Raw genomic sequence first — 23623 nt, 5'->3', positions numbered from 1 at the left:
AGACTACAGCTGCACCTTTACTTGCAGTGTAAACATTCCCCTCTTTGTAAGAAAGCTGTAAAGCCTTTTATGAAGCCCAAAGAGGAAACTTTTTCAGTGCCCCTTCTTCATAGACTATATATATATGTGATCCAGGGCTGTGAAATCAGACCCACCGTTCCAATGCACATCAATCTGTTGCCGGCACCCAGTGCCGAGAGGCTGAACAACAGCTTGAGTGGTTCGTTACCCGGTGTGCTACACCCAATAATCACAACGGGGTGGAGAAGCAGAAAAGTTTATTTGCAGCTGCAAAAAGGTACAGGGAGAATAAAATCTCAAATCCTGCACAACAGAGCAGGAAGTTACACAGGCTTTTATACATCCTTTTTCCCAGCATACTTATCCAATAGCAAGCTGCTTCAAGTATCCATATAGCCAGCCAATCCAGTTCCCAGCTAGTTCCCTGATTCTCTGTATCATTTGTTAAACTATACATAAAGCTGCTTTATTCAGCATTGTTCTTCCATATCTCCCCTGTTTGGCCTTGCTTAGTTTCAGGCAGTCTGACTCTGCAACATACTGTTGCAGATTCTCAGCATAACTGCTGTGTGTGCCTCCAGGTGGGGGGGCCAAGGACACTTGGGCCTAGCACACAGAGCTGCTGCGAGTGCCTCCAGGCAGGAGGGGGGGGGGGCAAGGACACCAGGGCCTAGTGCGAGGGGGCTTCATCGACACTTGTGGTCTTCCATCCCCTCGAGTTACCTAGTGGCCATGCCCCAGTGTTCCCAACAAATCTCCGAATGCCTTCACTGCCTTTGTGCTTTTAATAAAGGCACTTCTTGTTTTCATAATATTTTGCCCTGGGAGAGGGGGGGCCCATGAAGTAATAGATCATCTTGTTTCAGAAGGCTGTCCTGGTGCAGCAATGCACATCTAGGCTATCATACAACCCATTAAAATAGAAATCAGCTTTAAAACAAGAACAGACATTTCTCAGTGCTCTGGACAATGAAGTTTTAAATCCTGCACAAATAATGACTTCTGAGCAGACAGCAGGTCAGCATTTCATGACACTACAGCACTGTAGCTAAACATATGTCTACTCTGCAGCTGGGGTATGATTTGCAGCTGGTGTAGATGTACATGTGCTATCTTTAATCTAGCAAATGCACTTAAAATAGCAGTGAGGCTACAGTGATGGGAGCTTTAGTGCAGGCGGCATAAGCCCGCCTGACCCCCCTGCATATTTACTTACTAGTGCACCCTGCACTGAAGCCCATGTTGCCATGGTATCCTCACTGCTAGTCCTTGTCTACACGGGCAAGTTTCTGTGCAGTAAAGCAGCTTTTTGCACTGTAACTCCGGAGGTGCACACGCTGCCAAGCCACTTCGTGCGCAGAAACTGCGCTGTTGCAGCGCTGTGAAAACACCCCCCTGATGAGAGGCGTACGGCTTTCTGCACCAGGGCTACAGCTACGGTGCCAGTGTAGACACCCTGGTTGATTCCAGCGTGGTGATTGGCCTCCGGGAGGAGTCCCACAATGCCTGTTCTCGCCTCTCTGGTCATTGGTTTGACCTCTACTGCCCTGCCCTCAGGTTCCTTAAATTCCTTGGGAAGCTTGAAAGTCCCCTTCCTGTTTGCTTGGTGACACGTGCAGTGGTCTCAGCACATCTTTGTAGGTGGCCAGGCCAGGCCTGCTCCATGGACCAGGTGATCCCCTGCTTGGAGCAATGCTGAGTTGCTGGACCTCATTAGCATTTGGGGAGAGGAGGCTGTCCAGTCCCAGCTGCGCTCCAGCCGTAGGAATTATGATATCTATGGACAGATTTCACGATGCATGACAGAAGGGGGCCATGACCAGGACACACTGCAGTGCAGGGTCAAAGTGAAGGAGCTATGGAACGCCTACCACAAGGCATGGGAGGCAAACCACTGCTTCGGTGCTGTGCCCACAAGCTGTCGGTTCTACAAAGAGCTGGATGTGATACTCGGTGGCAACCCCACCTTCACTGTGAAGGCCATTGTGGATACTTCACTGGCTCATGTGCCAGTCGAGAGTGGACCAAGCCAGGAGGAGGAAATCTTGGAAAAGGATGTGGAGGGGGCAAGGGACCCAGAGGCAGAGGACGACTCGGAGGTCAGAGATGCATGCTGCCAGGAGCTCTTCTCTACCCTGGAGGAGGCTAGCCAGTCACAGCTGTCGGAGCTTGGTGAAGCGCAAACAGGAGAGGAGGCCCCTGGTAAGTGGCTTTGGGAATCACTGAAGTGAGTTGTTGGGGGCAGGCAGATTGCAGAAAGCAGGCATGTGTCTGTATGATACACGAACCACCACCTGCCTAGTCTGAGTGGTGGAACAGGGTGTCGACTGACTCCCTCACTTCACAGGAATCTGCCTTGGAGATCTCCACGAAACTCTCATGGAGATACTGGGCAATCCGCTGCTGCAGGTTCTTTGGCAGAGCTGCTTTGTTTCTTGCCCCATTAAGGGTAATTTTCCCGCACCACTCTACTGTCACTTGGGGCAGGGAGGGGCCTGGACCATTGCTGCACACAGGTGAGCTGCATAAGGGCCAGGGTGGAAGCTGCAGTCTTGGAGGAGACCCTCCCTTGATTCCCTGCTCACCCTCAGCTGTGAGATATCTTCCATAATGAAGACAGTCTGTGGAAAATGTGGGGACAGTAATGATTATAAGGCTCTCCCTACAGTGCTGGCTCACCCCAAAAGCCATGTGCCAAGTGTACAGTACGGTCCTGGAACACTGATTTCCCCTGCCCCTGCAGTTACTCACCCTTTGGGGGGTCTTGTGGCTCATGTGTGCTAGCCTGGGGTCAGCCAGTTAGTGACAGGTATGTGAACAGCGGCTGGGCTTTAAATCATTGAATCAGTGGTCTGTATGTTGCAAACAATACTGCTTCTGTAAAATGTTGCATTTTGGCTTCACAAATATGACCTTGAGAGCCCAGCCTCCCTCTTTGTTATCGTTGGCTGAACAGCTGTGCAGAATTAGAAAGTGGCCACGAAGAACTAAAGAGGACTTTCTGCGTGATGTCATGATGCACTCCGCTGCTGAAAAATACGAATTGAAGGAGTGCCATGACACCAAAAAGAGGGAATGAAAGACGAACATGGTGCACCAGAACGAAGCCCCAGAGCGGCTCTTAAACATTTCGGAATGCCAAGTGGACACGCTCCAGGCGCTAGTAGCACTGCAAAGCGAGCAGCTCCGCGCCCGCCCTCCCTTGCAGCCGCTGTTTCAAAACTCTTTCGCAGGCATCCGACAGTGTGAACGCACAACAGCGGTTTCCCTTCAGCGCTTTCTGAGCGGTGCTGTAACGGTAACTCTGCCAGTGTAGACATACCCCTATTTTTAGCACTAACTAGAGTACAGCTAGTATGGGTATGTCTACAGGGGCTGCAAATCACACCACCGGCTGCCGTGCGGATGTACTTGAGTGAGACATAGCTAAGCACAGTCTTGGCCGAGAGGCCACGCTCTGAATAAACAATTTGGGAAACTTCTGAACTCACTGTGACAGCGTGTTCGGTTCACATTCAGACGTTACACCACCATAGTGTGAGCAACGAGTTGTGGCACAAATGCTGCATACTGTGGTTTATGGTGCTCTGGGAGCCCATTCATGCAATGTGGGAAGGGAGCCAACCTGTGGGCAAGCCCATGCTTTTGAGGACCATCCCCAAAGCATGAGTTGGAACTGGAAGTAGTAAAAGGAAGAGAGTGTTGCCTTTAGACTGGCTCAGAAGAGTTTGTCTCTGGAGCCTATACTTAGTAAACAGGGCTGTTTGTCTGGGTGTGAGTGCAACAAATGGCTGGCTACTTCCCTGCAGCCAGCCCAGAGAAGCCTTCACTCTGGCTAGTGTCTCAACAGGATAATGTTTACATTACATTACAAGCAGCATCATATTGCCACATACAACAGGTGGTCGGGGTGAGAGGCAAATTCCTCCAACAGATGGTTTGTACAAACTATTCTATGCCCACTGCAATAAATCCTCAGAAATTACCTTTACCAGATGAAACCTTGAGTAAAGGTCTGAAAAGATAACAGCAGACGAGCTTGATTCTATGTAAGGGTATGTCTACACTTTGAGGTGGAGGTGTCACTTCACTCGCTGAAAAAGGAGTGTAGCCACAGCAGCATGAGCAGGAGGAGGGGTTAGCTGCCCCAAGTAAGTCTGAGTATGACTAATTGAGCTGGGAATTACACCCCTAGCTTGCATGTAGACATTCCCTAAATGTGGATACATTTCCTTCCCACTAATTGCATTTATTTAGATAGCTATGAAGTTTGAGGTTAAGTTTGCAGTGGGGGGCCAAGAGGTGTAAATTATACCAGTTTAAACTCTGAAATTTAATTTACACCACTGTACATCACCTCTGTCTTTGCCCTGCAAGGTATACAAATCTAAATTGTTCTGCCTTTGAACCATGCTGCATATTCACAGATACAGCAGAGGTAGGGCTATTCCACTGAGCCCTGAATACTTACAGCTGAGTAGCAGTGGAAGCAAAATCATTACAGAACCCCAAGTGGCTGGAATTCTGCACTTGTGGCAGATGTCCATGGCATAAGTATTTGCATGGAATCATGCAGCATTAACATGCTAAGAAATACGAGTCTCGTTTTCTATAATGTCTTTCATACTCACTGCATCCCAAAGTGCTTTACAGACAACGGGTCCAGGGAAACAATAAAAAGAGGGCCAGGGGTTACATATTCATATATCTAAATGAGAAGAAACTAAAGATGTTCCACATAATAATGAATTATAGGCTATTATAGTTCTATTCCTTTACTGAATATCAGGGTGAAAATTCTCTTCGTTACATTAGTGCAAATCTCTTCCCTGTTTCAGGGGCCATGTATTAATTCCAAAAGCAGCTTCAAAGATAAAGCAGGTCTAGGCTGAACAGGCTTTTCTGTTGACATATGTTAATAATAACTGATGACTCTGCAAGAATAGCAATTACGTGTAGCATTCTGGCTTTTGTGTCTTCTCTCTTAATAGCCTTTTAATTAAGGATGCTATACCAAGAACAATGCCTGTCACTATGGGAGAGGACACACCCACACTCACAAAATCACTTGTGGATTAGATGTTAGGATTAATAGTTTCATTCATGCCTATAAAGGGCTGGAAGAAAAATAATGGTCCAAACCATCCAATTCTGACTCAGTCTTTACTTTGGCCAAACTGCTTTAGAAATCAGTGATAATTTGGCCTCAGCAAAGACGCCTTTATATACACACTTACAAAACTCAGTATTTACATTGTGATACGCACTCTTTGAAGATGGCTATTAAATTCAGATTAGCTCAGGGTTATAGCACCTCTTGCCCTTTATGAACATTATAATGCTCCTGGAAGGTGTTGCATTTATAGCCCTGCAGAGCAACATTCTATATTTATCCAGAGGATAAGTACAATGGCAGCTCTTTCATGCTGCCCTGCCAGCATCCCTTAGCCCTGACCTGGATGGACCACCTCTAGAGCAGAGGTTCTCAACCTTTTTCTTTCTGAGCCCCCCGCCCCGCTATAAAAACTCCATGGCCCACCTGTGCCGCAATAACTGGTTTTCTGCATATAAAAGCCAGAGTCGAGGTTAGGGGGTAGCAAGCAGGGCAATTGCCTGGGGCCCCATGCCACAGGGGCCCCCACAAAGCTACATTGCTCAGACTTCAGCTTCAGCCCTGGGTGGCGGGGCTCAGGGACCTGGGCTTCAGCCCCATACGGTGGGGCTTCGGCTTTCTGCCCTGGGCCCAGAGAGTCTAATGCTGGCCCTGCTTGGCGCCCCCCCCCCCCCGAAATCTGCTCACAGCCCCTCAGGAAGCCCTGGACCCCTGGTTGAGAACTGCTGCTCTGGAGGGCTAGTCTCCACAGCTCTTTTGCCTCATTGTTGAGATTGCCAAGAATTGCAATGCTGATGGTATCTATCCACCAGGTTAAGCATATGTTCAAGCACTGTCCTAAATAGGGATGGACTTAAGCACATACTTAAGTGCTTTCCTGAATCAGAGCCTAAATGCCTCCATTTAACTGTATGTAGATGGGAGTTTCCTACAATGCAGTATATACAATTTCAAACATTCACAGTGCTTATTTCTAAAATCCCCACAGGAAAAGCTTTCATTCAGACTTGCTCACCCTTCCAAGAAGAAGGAACCAACTATGAATGGTAACAAAGCATGAAGTAGTATATAGGCACAAAATAAGTATTTGTATTTATTTAGCAATCAAAATCACTTCTGCCTTGAGTGAAATGAAGTAGCACTACAGAGGCGTTTATATTCTCTCCGTACACATTATTCACAGAGTTTTGTAAAAGGCTAGTTATAAGATAGCCTACCTAAGAGCCTGAGTCTGCAATTCTCAGTAGGAATACAGATGTTAGTAAGTACCACTCAATGAGGCCTTATAAAAATCCCCACCGTTTTAAGAACCAGTTCAGCAAATCAGTGTTAGAAGCAGGTGGGCAGCAATTGTGTATATATGGTCAGATCCATTTTTGCCACTATTGGAGTAGACTTGATTTTTAGCAGGTTCTTATAAAACCTTGGTAAAAAATGGATCTGGATACTGGAGCTCGATCTATATTAGTGCTCCCCACACTGGTCCAGTTTAACTGGTGGGAATTATTTCATAAATTTTCCCATTGTAGACATGGCTTGAGAGTAAGGATTGCAAAATCAGGCATTAAACAGGGATCAAATCCTGCCATCCTCATGTGAATAGCATAAATAAAAGTTGCAGAATTTGGCCCTGTATCTGTAGTTCTCATACATGCAAGGTGCATTTGAGTGGAAATTCAAATTCACTTTGTGATGGAAATACAAAATCATAAACTTACCCCGACTAAATGACAGCAATTTCTGAGTGCATTGTGCAGCAATTGGAAGAGCTGTTTTATGACTCAGATCTTAAGATCAAAAGTAGAACTATTTTTTCAATGATGCCAGGTCACCTTAACTCTAAAGATAAGCGAAATCCCTGCAGCTTCCAAGTATCAGTGGAGAACACCATGGTAGCTTGAATTTTTCCTATTTTTTGTTTATTGAACTTTGCATAGCCGATATATACATATGCCTATTCTGCTTTACCTCTAAACCAAGAGGTTTAAAATGAAATGGAATGTTTTCTATGCTAACATGTGCAAGGGCTGCTGCAGGAATGAGATAAGCTGTATCAATAAAAACCAAAAACAATTCCTTCCCAAGCTGTAGGCAAGAGAAAACAATTTAAAAGGTGGCTGTGTCAAATAAGATAACAATTATTGTATCGTCTTCATTTGAACTTTTCTGAACAATAGTGGAGAGCTTCAAGGATGCCTCCATTGCCAAAAGTAATACATTGTAAATACACTTCCCTGTGTCTCAACAAACTGAAGATTCTGGAACCAATCTGTCATCAGGAAGAGATAAAAATATTAAAAAGCCACATTCAGTCAAATTAAGAAACAAAGGTGTGGATCAATCCCAGCCCCCTGACTTTTTTCCTTTGCATCACTGTGGCAACACAAAAGGAGCAAAAAGTAGCTGTAATTCCCCTAACTGGGAATTCCCTTGGTGTGGGGGAGTCCCCGGTAGCTCCCAATTCCTAGTGGGAATTAAACATCCAGCTCTCCAAGGTGGCTTTGAAACTCTTGACCATAAGGCTTTTCTTTCTGTTGCAGCAGCAGTTACTTATCTTTCTTCAGCTTTCATACTGCTCTCCCATCACTTTAATATACGAGTGTCTTCCATATAAAATCAATATCAATATCTCTTATATAGCAAATCCTTAGTGGACTTAATGGAGTCTCTGCCATTTCGCTCTTTCTGGAGTAAAAACTCTGTTTGGGGTAGGTTTTGTTTGTTTGTTTGGAGGGGAGGGGTTTGGCAGGGTATAGCCAGACAGCCAGCCCCCTCCCCTCTCAGACCAGCATTGCTGGGAACACAAGGGAGCCAAAACAACAAACATAAATTAACATAAATTCCAGCACAGCCTTTGAAGCTGTGAGAAGCACAGGTGTGCTGCTACAATGTGCCTCTGGGAACATATAAACGATTAGGCTCACAGCAGACAGAGAAGCTGTGACAGACATAGCTCTTAGCCCCTACTAAATAGCGTGATGCACACACCCCAACATCCTAGGTGGGAAAATATTTACCCTAATAAAAGGAATGTCCAGTAGTCGAAACTTATTGTTTCTCCCCCTTGCAAGTGTAAACTACTCTTGCAAGAGCTGGCGTCGCCCAGACAGACCAGCCCCAATTTGGGATAAGAAAGGAGAAAGAGAATAAAGGAGTACAGAGGTATAAGTATGGGACCTACAGCACCATGATTTTTGAGTGCTTTTCACTATCTATCTGTCACATAAGTGACAGCCTCCCAAGGCTTCTGCAGCTAAGAGGGTCCCTAAGCCTTGTCCCTTATTTGTCTTTCTGCGGAATTGAGTGACCGATCCTGGCTTGGCACCGCTGGAATTGAGAGATGCAAGGAGGGTAAGAAGCACTCACACCTGATCTCCTATCTTTAGTGTACACATATTTTGAAATAGAGCTCTATACTTTGTTTTCTTTCTTTGGGATTGTGGCTTCCGTTTTGTAACTTGTTTATGTGTGTAACATCTCTACATTTAAATAAGTAGGCACTAGCAATTTTGTAACCACATGATTAGAATCTAGTTTAATAAGTTTTGGTAACCATTTATGCATAAGCCTGACTTGTTTCTCTGGTTTACTGTAAAGCAGCCAACACAATTAAAGAACCTGAGCCGTTTTGGCTATAAAGCCTGGCCATTAGGTGAGAGTACTAAGAGCCTAGTGTTGAGTTGTGCCACCTCCAGGGGGCAAACTCTTGGGGCGCCTGTCAGTCAATCCTGACTGCCCACTGCGAAGGAGCTCTGAGCTCTAGCAGTTAAAGACACAGGTGTTTAGGACCTTGGGGCATCCGTCAGCCCGGGCTGCCCGCCGCAAAGGGACAGTGCGTCCTAGCGGTTAAAGTCACGGATGGTATAAAACGGGCATAGCTGGCACCTCACCAAACATCCTTGGCCATTGGCTAACACAGGGGCATTGGAGTAAAAAGGGGTGTCAATGATGAGAGTGTCTTTCTCAGGGTAGAAAGGCCTTTTTGGTGAAGAATGCTTTGCAGTGGTTCCTAAAAATGGCCAGACTCTGGAATTGCCTTATCTTCTGCCAGCTATGGTGATTCTTATTTATGAGAGAAGTGTTTACATACAGTCTAAAAAAGAGACAGGATAATTTGGGAAATCAAAAGGAGAGAATAATAACTTAAGTTTTTGTTAACATATTTACTATGTATTATTGTTATTTTATTGTGAACTCATGACTTGTTGGCCATCACATATAAAAGTGCATTTTAGAAAGTATTTGAATGAGGAGAGGTTGAGGAAACATAGCATGGTAGAAAGCGGAACTCAGCTGTGCTGTAAAACTGACTCCTATAATGACAGATTCATTGCAGGTTAGAGATGGTTTTGAATAACAATGACTTCAGTTATTTAGATTCTCAAATTACACCAATTAAACAATGACTTGGATTGTAAGGCACTAGAAGGCACTGTAATATGCTGTCAGTTCATGAAATCACTAGTGTTGTGTTGTGGTATAATCAAATGTAGGAAATAAACCCAATGCCAGACAAAGTTACTTCTAAGGCCCATATCTTCTTAACGTAGGCCCTGATTCAACAAAGCACTTAAACATGCATTTAAATCCCATTGACTTCAATAAGACTTAAGCACATGGTTAAAGTTAAGCATGTGCTTATTTAGGGTTGTCAAGGTTCCTCCCCCACTCTGAACTCTAGGGTACAGATGTGGGGACCTGCATGAAAAACCTCCTAAGCTTATCTTTACCAGCTTAGGTCAAAACTTCCCCAAGGTACAAAATATTACCCCCGTTATCCTTGGACTGGCCGCTACCACCACCAAACTAATACTGGTTACTGGGGAAGAGCTGTTTGGACGCGTCCTTCCCCCCAAAATACTTCCCAAAACCTTGCACCCCACTTCCTGGACAAGGTTTGGTAAAAAGCCTCACCAATTTGCCTAGGTGACTACAGGCCCAGACCCTTGGATCTTAAGAACAATGAACAATCCTCCCAACACTTGCACCCCCCCTTTCCTGGGAAATGTTGGATAAAAAGCCTCACCAATTTGCATAGGTGACCACAGACCCAAATCCTTGGATCTGAGAACAATGAAAAAGCATTCAGTTTTCTTACAAGAAGACTTTTAATAAAAATAGAAGTAAATAGAAATAAAGAAATCCCCCCTGTAAAATCAGGATGGTAGATATCTTGCAGGGTAATTAGATTCAAAAACATAGAGAACCCCTCTAGGCAAAACCTTAAGTTACAAAAAAGATACACAGACAGAAATAGTTATTCTATTCAGCACAATTCTTTTCTCAGCCATTTAAAGAAATCATAATCTAACACATACCTAGCTAGATTACTTACTAAAAGTTCTAAGACTCCATTCCTGGTCTATCCCCGGTAAAGACCAGCATATAGACAGACAGACACACAGACCCTTTGTTTCTCTCCCTCCTCCCAGCTTTTGAAAGTATCTTGTCTCCTCATTGGTCATTTTGGTCAGGTGCCAGCGAGGTTACCTTTAGCTTCTTAACCCTTTACAGGTGAGAGAAGCTTTCCCCTGGCCAGGAGGGATTTCAAAGGGGTTTACCCTTCCCTTTATATTTATGACAAGGGTATGCATACACTGCGATAAAAAACCTGTGACACTGTGTCAGATCCCAGGTCAGCTGACTCGGGCTCATGGGCTCCGATTGTGGGGCTATACAATTGCAATGTAAACATTCAGGTTTGGTCTGCAGCCTCCGTGCTGAGACCTGCCCATTTCACTCGACTTAAGTGTTTTGCTGAATTGGATCTCTAATTCAATTTTCCCACACTATGTCTTGTTGATTTTATGTCTGTTCCAGAGCAAAAGTGCTCACCACATTGAAAATAACAAATCATATCATTCAAGGCTCTTGCCTGATATTGCTCTTCTAACAGAATTGCTCAAGAATGGAAAACTTCAATAACTTAATTTAATTTGAAAATGGATCTATCTAGAGCAAATAGCTTATCTCACCTGTGAAGGGTAAGTATTATGTTTCTTTCATAAAAATAAAAGATCTTTATAATTCACTCATGCCTTACAGTCTTGGTGAGCTATAGGTGAGAAATACAATAATAATTCTTAAGTAGTGAGCCACTTTAGCTAGTTTAGTTGGAGTCATTAGTATTTTAGCCCATAAATTGCCTTTTGTGAAACCTTAACATTTTAGAATATTTGTGAGCTAAAAAGTCTGTCCTTCACAGTGAAAGAATTTTGATCCATGTGAAAACAGTGACACTGCTGAGTGTGCAATAATAATACAATAACAAAAGAAAAGGAATGCCAAGAATTTGGCTGGACCTTCTAATGACAAAGTGCAGAGAGAATTTAATATCTACTTTTGATGGTTAAATTATGTACAGTTGCTCTAATAGAGTTACCTGATCATGGGTCCCACATTTTAAACAATGTTTTTAATGCTAAATGACCAAATCAATTATTTCCTCAAACTATCCCTTGCACAACAGAAATAGATTTCACCAGTTATCTTCCTCCTTTGCATTTTTTGCCCTGGGTAAAAATCTGAATCTGATTTAAGAGTTGAACAAAAGCAGGGCATCTTCTTGTGGAAGACCCTGGACTCTAGAATTCAGATTCACTGTTAGCCTGGTGTGCCAGAACCCAAATTTGTTCACCTGTAAGTCTCACTGTAAGGTTTATCCATTTACCCATGATTTTATTGGAGCGTGCACATGGAGTATTGGCAAAGGAGATGGGGCTTAATTTTTGTTTGTTTCTTTCTTTTTTGGTAAGGGAGTATTTTAGCTGACAATGTGTCAATTTAGATTTATCTTGTAACCTGATTCTTTTTATTATATGACCTCTGGAAGGTACATTGTATACATAGATAAATTGTGAATAAAGCAGAAATACTCAGGATATCTATATACTGTATTGCCTATATTTTTGTACCTATATCTATAGTATTTTCTACACTCTGACAAGACAGAAATCACAATATAAATGGTATTATATTAATAAGATAAGAGGGACAATACCAACTTTGACAATAAATGCACATTATTGCAATTTCTAAAGATTAGATTGTAAAATGATATCATTCAGACAAAGGGCCTCGCAGGGTTCACAAAAGTCCTAGGCATTTATATGGATAATCATAGAATCATAGAATATCAGGGTTGGAAGGGACCCCGGAAGGTCATCTAGTCCAACCCCCTGCTTGAAGCAGGACCAATTCCCAGTTAAATCATCCCAGCCAGGGCTTTGTCAAGCCTGACCTTAAAAACCTCTAAGGAAGGAGATTCTACCACCTCCCTAGGTAACGCATTCCAGTGTTTCACCACCCTCTTAGTGAAAAAGTTTTCCTTAATATCCAATCTAAACCTCCCCCCACTGCAACTTGAGACCATTACTCCTCGTTCTGTCATCTGCTACCATTGAGAACAGTCTAGAGCCATCCTCTTTGGAACCCCCTTTCAGGTAGGTGAAAGCAGCTATCAAAATCCCCCCTCATTCTTCTCTTCCGCAGACTAAATAATCCCAGTTCCCTCAGCCTCTCCTCATAACTCATGTGTTCCAGACCCCTAATCATTTTTGTTGCCCTTCGCTGGACTTTCTCCAATCTATCCACATCCTTCCTGTAGTGTGGGGCCCAAAACTGGACACAGTACTCCAGATGAGGCCTCACCAATGTCGAATAGAGGGGAACGATCACCTCCCTCGATCTGCTCGCTATGCCCCTACTTATACATCCCAAAATGCCATTGGCCTTCTTGGCAACAAGGGCACACTGCTGACTCATATCCAGCTTCTCGTCCACTGTCACCCCTAGGTCCTTTTCCGCAGAACTGCTGCCGAGCCATTCGGTCCCTAGTCTGTAGCTGTGCATTGGGTTCTTCCGTCCTAAGTGCAGGACCCTGCACTTATCCTTATTGAACCTCATCAGATTTCTTTGTAATAAACATCCTGTTACATTAGGGTACAATAATTGTGAATCTTTGTGGTGACCAGGCTGCCAGGCACTGTCGGCACAAGAGCCCTCTCCTCTGCAGTGCCGATTAATGAACACTACAGAGAAGATAAACCAGCCCTCCTATTTATTGATATATGTATCTGTGCACGTTGATTCCCCGCCTCATTTCTCATCTCAGTGGAGCCCAGACCTTTCCCCGTTTGCTTAAATGCTTCAGCATCTTTCTCTCGCCAGGGTGTTTGCAGCAGCCTCTGCATTAACTCTGCGCAAGTCCCGGACTCTGCGCCCAGTTCTGCGCTGTGCCGTGTGTGTGTGGACAGAGCTGCACGCCGCGCAGAGACGGGGGGGACCGGATCCGCGGGCGGGGTAGATGGACCTGGCGCTGCTGAAGCCAGGGGCGCGAGCTCCATCTGGCCCTGACCGTCCTCTGGGGGCGCGGGTGGCAGCGCCTCGCCCGACACCAAGCGCCGCGGGCTGGGAAGGGGGAGGACGGCTCGTGGGAGCGTGTCAGGGCGGCCGACTCCGCCCCTCTCCTTCCCCGCGCCCCGGGCCCGCCACCTGCGCCTGAAGCCGCCCGGACCAGTGCCCCCATCACCGGACTCGCGACGCATGCGCGGCGGTCGGCCCCCCCCTCCCAGCTGTGGAAGCCCGCGGCCCAGATCCGTGTTGCTCGCCGGAAGGAGTTGTGCAATGGACCGTAGCGCGACCGGAAGGGGGACGCTGGTTGAGTGGGACACATCCGCTTTCTTTTGGTCGCCGCGGGCTCAGCGTCCCAGAGAGAGCTGCCGCTGCCTTGTCCTCTGCGGCGGGTCTGGGTCGGGGCTTCCCTTTCGCTGCCTGTATGGCCGCCTCCGTGGTGAGTCCGCGGGCGACCGGGAGCGGGAGGCCGGAACCGGGCGGGGGGGCAGCTCGTCCTCCATGAGGGGACCAGGGCCTGGGGACTGCGGGTGGGGTGACCCCCTGGGCCAGCCGCCGCGCGGCCCTGCCCGCCGGGGACTTCCGGAGCTAGGCACATTTCGTGGCCCTCTGAGCGAGGCTTGCCGAGCGCTGGCTGCGCGGGCCCTGCCCCGAGCAGCCGGAATCGGCACTCAGAGGAGGCAGGGCGGCGGGGGTGAGATTTGTCTACACGTATCTGCAGGGTATAAATGCGCCTGGGGGAGGAAAATGACAGATTGTTGGGGAGGGGGCAAGGGAGGGGTAACTGGGAGTCACTGGGCGAAATGTCCAGGGAAACTTAACTGGAATGTTAAGAAAACTAACATGCTAATTCTCGTTCGAGATCGGTTTAACTGTGGATCAAGGGGGGTCCCTGGAATTCACAGGGGTAGGGGTTGAAAGCCCTGTCGTGTATGCCATAGGAAACAGTTCAGCATTTTGTATCTCATTTTGTTACTGTACATGTTAATTTACTTGCTGGAGAAACTGCTCATAGAATTTTATCAAACCAACTGTTTTACATTGCCTTACATAATTGTGAGGGTTTTGTTGTTATTTCTAGAACTTTAAAACTTATGTGGATCAGACTTGTAGAGCTGCTGAAGAGTTTGTCAACATTTACTATGATACGATGGATAAAAGAAGAAGGGTAGGTAGATCCCTAACAAGACTCAGTTTTTGTCCCCTTGTTGCTCTTGTGTGTACTTCCATTGTCAGACTGATCCTCTTATATACTTCAAGGCTTCTAGGAGTTAGCTACCACCCATCTTATCATTACTGGCAGAGTCCAGATCTCTGTGTGTATTCTGATCTGCTCTATGAAGTATCCTTCAAAACACTTTTTAAATTAGGGATTCTTAATTTTTTTTCATTGTGTGAGGTGCTTCTAAAGCATGTCTCATAGATCCCTTCACAACCATGATACTATTTCTCTCTATATTTCTTCGGCAGCTACAGTGCATAGTAAATTTGAATATGTACATTTAAAATCGGTTGTATTAGTTTCCTTTTTCAGAATATCTCGTCTCTGATCTCATGAATTAGTAAGTTTCCTTTCTGCTAACCTTCTAAGCTAGCAGTGTCCCTTCATTATAATTGAGTTTGGGTATCTCTAGAAATGACTGAGGAAGAGAAAGTGGTTCCAGCATCTTATGATCAGGGAGTGCTCCATGGACTACAGTGGAAGAATTGCTGATCTGAATGCTTTTTCACGCACTTGTTTAATGTGAGGTTTCAGAGTAACAGCCGTGTTAGTCTGTATTCGCAAAAAGAAAAGGAGTACTTGTGGCACCTTAGAGATCAACCAATTTATTTGAGCATAGGCTTTCGTGAGCTACAGCTAACTTCATCAGATGCATACTGTGGAAACTGCAGAAGACATTATATACACAGAGACCATGAAACAATACCTCCTCCCACCCCACTCTCCTGCTGGTAATACCTTATCTAAAGTGATCACTCTCTTTACAACGTGTATGATAATCAAGGTGGGCCATTTCCAGCATAAATCCAAGTTTAACCAGAACGTCTGGGTGGGCGGGGGTTAGGAAAAAAAAAAGGGGAAATAGGCTACCTTGCATAATGACTTAGCCACTCCCAGTCTCTATGTAAGCCTAAATTAATAGTATCCAATTTACAAATGAATTCCAATTCAGCAGTTTCTCGCTGGAGTCTGGATTTGAAGTTTTTTTGTTTTAAGATAGTGACCTTCATGTCTGTAATTGCGTGACCAGAGAGATTGAAGTGTTCTCCGACTGGTTTATGAATGTTATAATTCTTGACATCTGATTTGTGTCCATTTATTCTTTTACGTAGAGACTGTCCAGTTTGACCAATGTACATGGCAGAGGGGCATTGCTGGCACATGATGGCATATATCACATTGGTGGATGTGCAGGTGAACGAGCCTCTGATAGTGTGGCTGATGTTATTAGGCCCTGTGATGGTGCCCCCTGAATAGATATGTGGGCACAGTTGGCAACGGGCTTTGTTGCAAGAATAGGTTCCTGGGTTAGTGGTTCTGTTGTGTGGTATGTAGTTGTTGGTGAGTATTTGCTTCAGGTTGGGGGGCTGTCTGTAGGCAAGGACTGGCCTGTCTCCCAAGATCTGTGAGAGTGTTGGATCATCCTTCAGGATAGGTTGTAGATCCTTAATAATGCGTTGGAGGGGTTTTAGTTGGGGGCTGAAGGTGACGGCTAGTGGCATTCTGTTATTTTCTTTGTTAGGCCTGTCCTGTAGTAGATGACTTCTGGGAACTCTTCTGGCTCTATCAATCTGTTTCTTCACTTCCGCAGGTGGGTATTGTAGTTGTAAGAATGCTTGATAGAGCTCTTGTAGGTGTTTGTCTCTGTCTGAGGGGTTGGAGCAAATGCGGTTGTATCGCAGAGCTTGGCTGTAGACAATGGATCGTGTGGTGTTGTCAGGGTGAAAGCTGGAGGCATGTAGGTAGGAATAGCGGTCAGTAGGTTTCCGGTATAGGGTAGTGTTTATGTGACCATCGCTTATTAGCACTGTAGTGTCCAGGAAGTGGATCTCTTGTGTGGACTGGACCAGGCTGAGGTTGATGGTGGGATGGAAATTGTTGAAATCATGGTGGAATTCCTCAAGGGCTTCTTTTCCATGGGTCCAGATGATGAAGATGTCATCAGTATAGCGCAAGTAGAGTAGGGGCGTTAGGGGACGAGAGCTGAGGAAGCGTTGTTCTAAATCAGCCTTAAAAATGTTGGCATACTGTGGGGCCATGCGGGTACCCATAGCAGTGCCGCTGATCTGAAGGTATACATTGTCCCCAAATGTAAAATAGTTATGGGTAAGGACATAAGCGTTGACATAAGTAAATTGGATACTATTAATTTAGGCCTAAATAGAGACTGGGAGTGGCTAAGTCATTATGCAAGGTAGCCTATTTCCCCTTGTTTTTTCCTACCGCCCCTCCCCCCCGACGTTCTGGTTAAACTTGGATTTATGCTAGAAATGGCCCACCTTGATTATCATACACGTTGTAAGGAGAGTGATCACTTTAGATAAGCTATTACCAGCAGGAGAGTGGGGTGGGAGGAGGTATTGTTTCATGCTTTGTGTGTATATAAAAAGATCTTCTACACTTTCCACAGTATGCATCCGATGAAGTGAGCTGTAGCTCATGAAAGCTTATGCTCAAATAAATTGGTTAGTCTCTAAGGTGCCACAAGTACTCCTTTTCTTTTTGTTTAATGTGGTGATATTTATGGATCTCTAGATGAGTGTGCATGATAGAGATAGCAAGAGGTCAACATAGACCTTTCTTTAAGGTTTGTATTATAGAGCTCAAGCACTGGCCTGCTTCCTCAAACATGCTACGCTGTGTTCTTTTGTAACTTTCCAGTGGCCCTTGTTTATATGCATGTTAATTTTATTCAGGTTACACTTCCCTGTGTTCTTTTTCTTAATGGGGAATACTTGGCTTTGGCTATGCTGGGAAGTGGTTCAGTTCCATCCCTTCCCCCTACAAGAAACAGCTGAAGAACCCGATCAGTCTCTATATTGAGTATTAGGCACATTGTTACTTAACAAAATAAGTTACGAAGAAACATACATTCATTTTGTGTAGTTGTTTCAATTCTTGATCAGGGATGGTAGTTGCTAATGGAAGCCAATGTTTGAGTAGGACACTTCAGTCAGTTCTGTATGGAGGATCTAATATCTGCAATACTGTTTTAATTCTTCTGATCGTATGAATGTGTTTCCCATATTGGCAACAAGTAGCTTGATTTTTAATAATGGATTTTTTCCAAATATGTTCTCATAATCCCTTTAGGTGTTGGCTAGACTTTATCTGGACAAAGCAACATTAATTTGGAATGGTAATGCAGTGTCTGGACAAGAAGCACTGAAAGAATTTTTTGAAATGTTGCCATCTAGTGAATTCCAGGTTAATATGTTAGACTGCCAACCTGTTCATGGTAAGGTTATTTTATAATTCTGGGTTTTTTTTTAATAGTTGTAGAATGTGAACAACAAATGTAATAAATATTGATTGATGTGGCTATTAGAACAAGGTAAAGAAAAGACCTGATGGCTGAAATGTAGGGCTATTTTTAAATAAAGGGGTGTAGTGGGAGGGTGACTACTTAAAACTGTACAATAGAATTTATTAAACTTCCTCTTTTAGAACCCTTACTCAGCTATAACCTTGATATTTTCATGCACTGAAGCAGTTACTCTTAATATATTAAACTAACTACATGGCATTGTAACATAAACAGTGCAAGTTAAAAATAGCATTAAAAAGCAACATTTGCTAATGAACAAGTTACCACAGGTGTTTCTGTTAGTAACAATACAACATAAAAATCAATTTAACACGCATACTCTTCCAACTGTTTGCTAACAGACCTGCAGCTGTGACTTGTATGGAAATGATTATTAGTTAAGTAGACACTCTAGCATTTCACATAAGCAGCTGAGGTGATGGGAAATTGTGCATAACTTTTTTTTATTCTTTTACATCTGTCATTCTTTTTGTGAAGAGCAAGCTACTCAAAGCCAGACAACAGTCCTTGTAGTGACGTGTGGGAGAGTAAAATTTGATGGCAACAAGCAACGTTACTTCACCCAGAATTTCTTACTGACGGCACAAGCTACACCTACCAGCACAGTGTGGAAGATTGCAAGTGACTGCTTCCGCTTCCAGGATTGGGCCAGTTAATGGGGACTGGGAGGTGATTGCTTTCCCTCTTCATTGTGTGACTTCAGCTCTCTGGACAGTCATTCTCTGAACGTGGAAGACCTTTATCCCTTCTAGTGTGCCGTTTGTTCTGGAAGTACTGCAGATCTGTGTTTTTGCTAGTCCTAGTGGCCCAGGACATAAAGGCAAATGTATTTTTGAAATGGAAGAAGTTTGCTCAAGTTAATTGGGCCCCTGTGAAATATTTAAGGCAGTGAGCCAAAGGGCATACCCGTTCCTGAAGTTTTGTGTTAGTGATTCACTCATGTAATGTTGAAATCATTCCTGTAAATGCCTTACTTACAACTATCCTGCTGCTTCAGGAACTTTTTCAGTAATATTGAATGCTAAAATCTCCACTGCTTGAACAGTGAATCCATTCATACAGATGTGCAATCATTTCAGCTTAGAAACACCATCTTTGAAGCAGACACCTATGACAGTGAGAAATGGAATTAGTTGCTCCTATGTGACGTGTATGAAACTTCAGAACTGCTTATTTTGAGCCTTGAGCTTGATCTGGCAACAATTAGAGTTCTTTTTTTCCAGTAAGAGTGGCCACATCAAAGTAACTTCTCGTATATTAGATGGGAGAGATCCCACTTGGAGTTGTAGTGTTACCAATGAATTACATGGTTTGGGGGATGGGGGAATAAAGCGATTGGTAAATAGTCATACTTTCTGCTTCCTCTCTGAAAATTGAAAATATAACACTTGAACATGTGTAAACTCTCAAAAAATCATCTGTTGTAAAGCCAGTGTTTAGTGTCCTCGATGTACAAGGAACACAACGCTTATCAGGTTTCTCCTTTGGCTTAATCCTGTTAATATTTGGTTAGGATCACTTATGTAGATCTAGATCCACACTAACAGCTCTGTTGAATGCAAAGGGAAAGGACAAGCATATTAAGCTGATTTGAGAAGCTGCTTCCCTTTCTTTGGAAGTCGTGGAGTATAAGCTACATATCTGTCAGCTGTTTCATCCTTTGTTTTCTATAGCTAGTAATTTCATTATTACTATGAAGCACAACATACTTATTTTATTGCAACTTTTTCTCCTATTTTGAATTTGCAAGTTTTTACCCCATCAGTCTGAAACATTATAATAGGAAAGTGGCATTGAAATTGTGTATATGATATGCTAGTCATCTCTTTAGTGCAGTTGTTCAGAGTAGATGCTTTGACTACTGTGGTCCCAGAAGGATATTAACTTCTCAGCATGAGAAAACTTTATCTTCCTTCAATCCAAAGTTAATGCGCAACTTTCATTTGTCTTTCTCCTGTTTGGTTTTTATTATGGGTTTCTCAGAATATGGTTACCTTAAATTGCTATACTCTTGGTTCTATTTTTTAAATTTTTTTATTGTTTTAAAGTTTAGAGGGTAGCTTGCTTTCTTAACCTGAATTAACGCTTTAGATCTCAGGATGGCAGCACTTCGTGTTCAGACTGCTAATCTAAGTTGAGCAAATTAAAAGGATGGAAATCCAGTCACATAGTAAGTACTTGAAAACACACACTCTGCTTGTAAGTAAAGATCTATTTGACTGTAACTTGTAAATCTGATCTTAATTTCATCCTGACGGATGTTTTGACAATTCACAAGGCTGTTACCTTTATACTTGTAAGGCTGGAATATGTGACTGGGAAACCACTCATTTTATTCCTTATAAATCAGAAAACAGAAAATAAACCATATTTTAAAAATGTATGTATACTTAACATATGTTTTTAACAAATAATGGTATAAGTTGATATAAAGATGAAATGGTTGGCTGCACCAGTATTGAACTTAAAGGGTTTCTAGAAATGTTTATATCATTAGGTTGGAGAATTTGTAATATATTGTCCAACTCTCTTAAATGGAAATTTTTCTATAGTTAAAGTCGGAAATGGTCTCTCTAAAGTCCTTGCTCAAGAAACTTTTTCCTCTGTTTTCCTACTTTTGAGAAAACAGGAATCTAAAAATGGCATAAGGACTACAAAACTGTTTAACGTTGTAGCTATCGTAAATGTATTGCGATTGTGTGCATGTGGAGGAAAGATTGACCTTTTTAACTGTGTAATGTCATCTTGCAATAATGTTGGGAGGTTTTCGTATCTTTTCTACCAGATCAAAAGAAGAATTAACGTTGAAGTTACCTGCTAATTATATAGCATTGTTGAACTGTGGTGGTGTTGTATTATGGTTACAACTCACTGTTTCTTACAGATGAAATTCATATTCCTAATGTATCTTGTCTACATATGGTATCAGTATAACTTTTATCTCTAAAACATTTATGGGTGAAATTCCAGCACTGGGCTTCTGAATTATGAAGACATTCAGTCTTTAAAACACAATATTCTTATACCAAACAAACACATTTATGCTCAAGTAAATATTTATTTAAAATTATTGGGATGACGCCTTAAATCTTAAATTAGCATGTACAATTGTCTAAAACTTTCTGTCACAACAGTGGAAATTTTAGATGTAGAAGTAGCTGTTCTATACATTCTGTTCAGATGGAAGCAGGTTTGGGCTTTAAGTATGGCTGGTGCTCTGAGTTCTTACTATGTGAAGCATAATTTAGTGTGTGCACAAACTAACCTAGTTGTACAGGCTCTGCCTTCCATTGTGCTTCGTGTTAATTTCACAGTTGGAAGTGGATCTTGGCTGTTGCTAGCATGGATTTTTGTGGAATTGGTGGAAGTGATGATCTTCCGCACTATTCTTCCTGCTTCCCTTCAGTAGAGCTATAATAAGGTTTTGGCTTTGGAAGTTGTTGATGGTTATGTCCTCGTAGCTGGAGGTGATCTGTCTTAAAGAAAAGGAGCGTACTCAGGCTGCCAGAATTGCCTGCTAACCAAAATTCTTAATACTTGTGCAAAATCATAAGAACTAAACTGCATAGAAGTCCAAACACTCTGATGCTTTCCCTTGCTATTCAAATAGTAAATTCTGGGCATGTAGCAAAGCAGTCATACAAAATCAAGCTGAAAATCTAAGCAAATGCAAATCCTAATGCCTTTTGCTTATCTTGTATTGCCTCCATTGATCAACTTTGTTTGACATTCTAGTTATGTTGCTTTGCTCTTTTTAGCATGCCACAAATAATTTAAAGTGCTCAGTGCTGCCATTTCTTGGAGGGGAGTATTTTGTCTTCAAAGGCTGGGTAACGCTTGTTATCTGATGAGAGAATTCTGAAATATAAAGAAGTGATGCTTTTTTAACATCAAAATAGCTTTCCACAAACTTGAATGTTTTATAATCTTTTGCAACTATTTAAGACCTCTTGTAAGGGTGTCACTTTAAAAAAATCGTTTGATCTGGTACTTTATTTTTATTACAAGCTTTCATAGTGTTTTCTTACTATATTAAAGTTCAGGAAATAACATTTGGCTCTTCAACTTTGCTGTTTGGGTTTTGGCATTGGGTTACATATGTTCTAACTATTGCCACCGTATGGTACTCAAATAGCTCAGAACAGAGCCACCAGTGTACACGCTCCTTGATGCTGGTGGTGTCTCTCCTGTGATGAGAAAAATGAACTGATGATGGCAACTGATTCCACAGTCATGTGCATCAGCAGTAATGCAGCATAATTGAGGTAAATGATACTTCAGAGCGCAGAAGTAAAAACTCTGGGGAATGTGGCAGTTCCCTTGGATAACATTCACTGAAGTTTACATCACTATCTAACAAATTCTAAGAAGTCGTCAGCCAAACACATAGTGTATGCAAGATGCAAGATAAATGTCCTCCTTGCCCTTCCCCCCAAGCATAGACTATGCCTGTGCTCTATATCTTCTATGGATAAATAGAACATTCACCCAAAGAACTAAATTCACAATGTTTTTCCTTTTTAGCATCAAGAATGGCTGAGTTCAGTAGACCAATTGGCTACTAATGTTACAAGTTTACACTCAGGTGCTGACCACCTTCAATTTTCATCAACATCAATAGCAGTTAAGGGTGCTGAACTCATTTGGAGGGTTGGTCACTCAGTGAAAAGTGCTTTACATTTTGTTTAAATATGAGCCTAAAAACTCTGTGCTGTACCTACCTTGCGGGGCTCCCTGAGGCTGTCCTTTGGGCTGGAATGCTGCCTAGAATCTCTTTAGTGTTGTGGCTCCACCCCCACCATGCCCCTCTCATGGTGGCACAACATTTTTGTACAAAACTTGTGCAGGGTCCTTGGAGGACAGCCTTACAGTTGTTTTCTGCATTGCCAATTCCCCACGGTCTTTCATGCTCCTCTGGCCATTTTACCTAGCATAAAAGTTCTGGAATGGGGGTGAGGAGCTTAAAAAGAAATAGGGCTTTCAAGCGATTAATCACTCTGTTAAACAATTAGAATACCATTTATTTAAATATATTTGGATGTTTTCTACATTTTCAAATATTTTTATTTCAGTTACAACACAGAATACAAAGTGTACAGTGCTCACTTTATAATCATTTTTATTACAAATATTTGCACTGTAAAAAATAAATAGTATGTTTCAATTCACCTCTTACAAATACTGTAGTGCAGTCTCTACTGTGAAAGTGCAACTTACAAATGTAGATTTTTTTATTTTTTTGTTCTATAACTGCACTCAAAAACAAAACAATTTAAAACTTTGGAGCTTACAAGTCTACTCAGTCCGACTTCCTGTTCAGCCAATCACTAAGACAAACAAGTTTATTTACATTTACAGGACATAATGCTGTCTGCTTCTTATTTACAGTGTCACCTGAAAATGAGAACAGGTGTTCAAATGTGTCATAAATATAAAGGGAAGGGTAAACCCCTTTAAAATCCCTCCTGGCCAGAGGAAAAATCCTCCCACCTGTAAAGAATTAAGAAGCTAAAGGTAACCTCGGTGGCACCTGACCAAAATGACCAATGAGGAGACAAGATACTTTCAAAAGCTGGGAGGAAGGAGA

At 43.0% G+C, this 23623-nt stretch overlaps 1 protein-coding gene across 1 annotated transcript; it reads left to right on the top strand.

Annotated features, from left to right (window-relative positions):
- Positions 1 to 13779: 13779 nt before the first annotated feature.
- Positions 13780 to 23623, top strand: NXT2 (nuclear transport factor 2 like export factor 2). Its single transcript, XM_084639071.1, has 4 exons — positions 13780 to 13925; positions 14568 to 14654; positions 17802 to 17946; positions 18514 to 23623. Exons 1-4 carry the CDS (start codon positions 13911 to 13913, stop codon positions 18690 to 18692), a joined length of 426 nt encoding a protein of 141 aa, XP_084495197.1. The 5' UTR covers positions 13780 to 13910; the 3' UTR covers positions 18693 to 23623.

Source organism: Lepidochelys olivacea, assembly GCF_965140295.1.
Source record: "Lepidochelys olivacea isolate rLepOli2 genome assembly, chromosome: 9".
NCBI classification, from domain to species: Eukaryota; Metazoa; Chordata; order Testudines; family Cheloniidae; genus Lepidochelys; species Lepidochelys olivacea.
This window is presented reverse-complemented; position numbering and strand designations above follow the sequence as displayed.

Coding starts and splice junctions, on each gene's coding strand:
- NXT2 (XM_084639071.1), top strand. Junction 14,655..17,801: donor CGATGGATAAAAGAAGAAGG/GTAGGTAGATCC, acceptor TAATCCCTTTAG/GTGTTGGCTAGACTTTATCT. Junction 17,947..18,513: donor AGACTGCCAACCTGTTCATG/GTAAGGTTATTT, acceptor CTTTTTGTGAAG/AGCAAGCTACTCAAAGCCAG.